Source organism: Gavialis gangeticus, unplaced genomic scaffold, assembly GCF_001723915.1.
Source record: "Gavialis gangeticus isolate Ggan-Ray unplaced genomic scaffold, GavGan_comp1, whole genome shotgun sequence".
NCBI lineage: Eukaryota > Metazoa > Chordata > Crocodylia > Gavialidae > Gavialis > Gavialis gangeticus.
The window spans coordinates 2953143-2957926 of NW_017729025.1; the positions used below are offsets into that span (position 1 = coordinate 2953143).

The 4784-nt window shown below is 45.4% G+C and overlaps 1 protein-coding gene across 2 annotated transcripts in view; it reads right to left on the minus strand.

Moving 5' to 3' along the window:
- KLHDC2 (kelch domain containing 2) overlaps positions 1-4784 on the minus strand; it is a 22413-nt gene that overhangs the window by 15479 nt on the left and 2150 nt on the right. For both annotated transcript variants that reach the window (XM_019518333.1, XM_019518332.1), the window contains 2 exons: positions 2898-2977; positions 1667-1784 (listed from right to left, as the gene is read on the minus strand). In XM_019518333.1, coding sequence (XP_019373878.1) covers positions 1667-1784; positions 2898-2977 — 198 coding nt within the window. The remainder of the gene's footprint in view (positions 1-1666; positions 1785-2897; positions 2978-4784) is intronic.

Below are 4784 nucleotides of genomic sequence, written 5' to 3' on the forward strand. Positions count from 1 at the left end.
GTCAGCCACCCATGGCTGAGGAAAGGCAGGTCATCAAAGCCATATGAAAAAGGGGAGGCGAGGGCTTGCACTGCTCTGATTTAACTGTAATGTTTGTCCACTCCTACCCCAGTTTAAGTGGGGGAAGGTACTGGAACTGTTAGACCAATATGGGCATGGACAGATGGAACAGTTATATCGGTGCACCTTATACCAGTATAATGTATTGCTGGTCTACCTGCTCCTTCTGTCCGTACCCACAATTTTTTTCCCCCAAGCTGCATGCAGTACAAGTTCAAGTACAGGGCCAAGGACACTCGGCATCTGACAGCAACTGGCCTTATCACTGCTCGTCTCCTATGACAGGACCACTGGCATTGAATTTAATCTCATCCAGAGGCTGACATAGGATGGCTGGAGGAGTGTAGAAAGCAATGGCTCTCTCCATTCTACTGCAACTTGAATTCTGTCTGCAAATTTTTATGACACAGGCATCCCTCCCCTTTGTGTATGATTTTACATGCAAATGAATAACTGAAACTCTAGCTTTAATGAACTCTAAAATCTAATCTCGTCATAAATAGGAAGCAAATCATACTTCAACTCCAGCTTTGGAGTATCTTCAGATATAACTTGTAAGGTTACATTCAGTGGGCACATCTACACTTCCATATTCACTTTGCAGTAATCAAAATTACTGCACAGTACTGGTGCATGTCTACACATGCATACCTGTACTGTGCAGTAAATATAGTGACTTATGCCAACTTGAGAGTAAATTACCATTTGATACCATCTTGCAGGTATCAAATTTACGCCCGACTGGTTACAGCACAGTAATGCCCATATAGACGCTTTACTGTGCAGTGTGTGGACTGACTTGGGACTAACTTTCATCCCAAGTCAGTCCACACACAGCACTAATGTACTGTAATGTCTGCACATCTAGACACCAACCTATTCCCGTTTACTGTGCAATAATTTTAAGACTGCATAAATGCACGTGCAGACACACCCTGTTTGTATTATACTACAAACACAAGATACTTTCAAATGAAATCATAGGCAGTCACAGCACAAGATAGCAGCCTCAGGGGAAATTAAGCTACTGGAACCAGGTCAAGGCATCTTCGATTTCTATCCCGGTAGGAGCTTAAGATTTCAGTAGACTCTGGAAACTCCAACCTTGCAAACTTAAAAGCAGCAGCCTTCAACTGCTCAGGTAGTATGAGTGCAGAATGAATTTGGCTACTGCACCAGGATTATCACCGCAACTCATGCAACTAGTGGATAGAGTTGACCTATTATTTCTTGTCAGTCAAAAGATTCTTTGGCAGGTGTAAAAGGACATTGCTTGGATTACTTCAATTTGAGGACACAATTGAGATCAAGAAAAAGTTAATCTGCGTGTTCCAAGCAAAAAACAAAGCAGATGAAGATATCCTGTTGGAGAGGCTCTGGAAGACTCAGTGACCTCCTCCACACTGATGTTCACAGTGACAGATACTCTGCTAACCCCGTCTATCTGCCCAGAAGAAAGCTGTTGTAGTGTATGAGGTGACATTTTCCTGCTTTGGATGAGTTTGTAATGAGCTTAGAACTCACCTGCCTGCATTTGGTATAAAATGGGGTTGAAAGTTATTTACTGATGAAGGGTAACAATATAATTCATCTTCGAGTCACTGACCTTATTTGTATTGCCACGTGCATGATGTCCACCAAATAAATACACCACTTGGTCAACACACACAGCACAACTTCCAGACATGGAAGGCGGAACATCCCCCTCTGTTTTACTTTTCTTCCTAGAAAGACAGTTTTAAAACACAATCATACAATAAACAGAAACTGGATTAGTATTTTGTTGACAGGAAAAGCATTTAGTCTGGCAGTCTGAGTTAAAAGCTGAGCACAGGTGTGCATGAGAGACATGCAGGGCTGGTTATCAATCATCCCTGTCCCCTTACAATATTTGAAACATGCTAATTAGCGAATCAACCATTTATTTTACTTTATTTGGGGAAGGAGTGCTCTGTGCCTGATGCAGAGGCCCAAGGACTCCTTCACCTCCAGGAAGAAATGGGGAAATTCTCAAGCAGAGAGGACTTTGCCTCTCCACCCAGAAAATAAATACATCTTAGTAAAAGGAAGATTTTCACTTCACCCTGCTTCCACTTCTACTAAATATATTCATAAAAACATACTTCTGTGCCCAGGGCTTCAAGTGGCCACGAGGGCAGCAACTGCACAGACAGATGAGACACTACAGGTAGTCAATGATGCTTGCTGAGGAGTCAAGGGTGCTCAACACCTTGCAGGTTGAGTTGTATAGGGAGATCAGACAGCATCTGCTCCACCCAACAACAGGTAGGCAGCTTTTGCAGAACTTCCAGTTTTTTGTTAGTTAGGACTCTTGCCTCCTAGACTCCAGCTGAAGAGGTACTTTGGACTTAAAATATATATACTGTTACAAAACTACAAAAAGCAGGCTATTTAAATACAAGTTATTTCAACATTTACTGTTACACAAAATACAAATATATTGGGAGGAGAGAACCTACAAATTATATTCTTAAATATGGGGTCTCAAACATTTCAGTGACAGCCATACCTTACGGAAGGTCTTATTAAACATCTATTCTATGAGGCTCTTACAATAAACCTTGTAACAATCATAGTCATTTGCTTAATTCTATTTTTCCCCCACATAAGAAGTTTCACACGTTTACAGTTTTGTGGTGGGTTTTGCAGCTAGAGACTGTTCTGCTAGAGCTGTTCTACACCAGCAGCCAGTTCCTGACAGGTCACAAGCAACTCTTGCATGAATGGTCTCTGTGGCTTAAAGATCCAACTTGAAATGTCCACTTTTGCTCTCTTAAATTAGTGCTTGTATTTTGAAAGCTATTTATGTACTGTACCATCTTCCAGTCTCCATGTTGTAGATCCATATTTCATCTTTAGGCAGATAAAAGTCATAAAAGCCCCTCACTTGAGCATTCTGCAGGGATAAGATGAAAAGAAAAGGTTACCATTAGAGAAAAGCTTGACATTTAAAACCGAGTAAGTTCAAGAGTTTTAGGTGCCCCAAAACCAACCTAGTTGTAGTGGTTATGGAAGAAAGTAGGATGAGGGGTCAGTAAGGGTAGTGTGTGCTGCAGTCCTTCAATTCCTGCTTGTTTAGCAGCCCTCAGGAAGCCGATACAAAACAAAACTATTTAAGCAGCCTCAGGACCATGCTAGCTCGAGCTGGGAATCAGGCCATCCAATAAGTGACTACACAAACAGGCAAGTGTTAATAGGGGAGGAAAAAATCACTTCCTCAGCTGTAAAAAAAGGCACTAGAGTAGCAGTGCTCAAGCTTTTGCTGGCACAGGCCAGAAGAGTGGCTCCAGGCTGGGCTGTGGGCCAGACAGGACACTAGGAGCAGGTACAGGCCCAAAGCTACAGGTTCAGGGCCCACACCTCTTCCAGCTGACCCGTATGCCTGGATCAGGCCCAAGGCAACTTCCAGGTGACGGTCTGGCATGCACAGGACTCCCCATGGGTCCAGAAATTTGGCAGCAGGGCAGCAGCAATTGCTGCTACTGTTCCCCAGCTGCCAAACTGCTGAGCCCTTGGGGACGCCAGAGGGCTGGATGACATGGTCCCATGCACTGGATCTGACCCACAGGCTGGGGTTGAGCAACCAGCACTAGAGCCTTACTTCAGGACATTTAAAGGTAAATTTAATTTGCTGGAGTTTATCCTACCTCTTGCCTTTGAGTAAAAAATCATGCACACACAAGATTAGCAATCTATTCAGGAAATGCAAGTTCTAATGCATCTAGAACAGGGGTTGTCAACTGGGGGTATGCATACCCCCAGGGTACTCATGAAGGCCTAGGGGGTACGGGCAGGCAGGCGGGGATGGAGAACCGCCAGCCACCACCCCGTGCCGCCAGCAGGGGCAGGATGAGGGCAGTGGCATCCTTCTGTAAGCTGCACAGGTGCCACCCAGCCACTTGGACCTGGGGAAGGGAGAGGCGGAAGTCTGCACGCAGCGGCAGCTGCCACCACCATCCACCAGCCCACGCTGCTGCCGCTCCGCATCCAGCTACGTGCCATCCCACCCCGCTCTGCATCTGCCCACCAGGAGTACACTTATTAAAAAAAAAGGTTGGAAGTCCCTGATCTAAAGTAAAGGTGCGCTGACAAACCACGCAGACAGTTCTGTGTACCAACACACACATCTGACTTCAGTCCACTAGCAATATTTCCTTCTCTCCCAGAACTTAAACCAGGCAAGAAAACACAAACAAACAGAAAAACTGCTTCCTACAAGAAACCACTTACAAATGTAAAGTAAATTATTCTCTAGGTTAACAAGGGCTTCACATCATTTTTCATAGTTAGTAGGGTCGGAAGGGACCTGAGCAGATCATCAAGTCCCACCCCCTGCCACGGCAGGAAAGAATACTGGGGTCAAACGACCCCAGCAAGGTGATTGTCTAGCCTTGTCTTAAAGACCCCCAGGGTAGGAGCCAGCACCACTTCTCTTGGAAGTTGGTTCCAGATCCTAGCCGCCCTGACAGTGAAGTAGCGCTTCCTGATGTCTAGCCTGAATCTACCCTCTGCCAGCTTGTGACTGTTATTTCTAGTCACTCCTGGTAGTGCTCAGTGGAACAGAGACTCCCCCAATGCCTGCTCGTCCCCTCTGACTAGTCTGTAACAGGCCACTAGATCCCCCCTCAGCCTTCTCTTGTGAAGGCTGAACAGGTTCAGGTCCCATCGCCTCTCCTCATACGGCCTGCCCTGCTGCCCCCTGA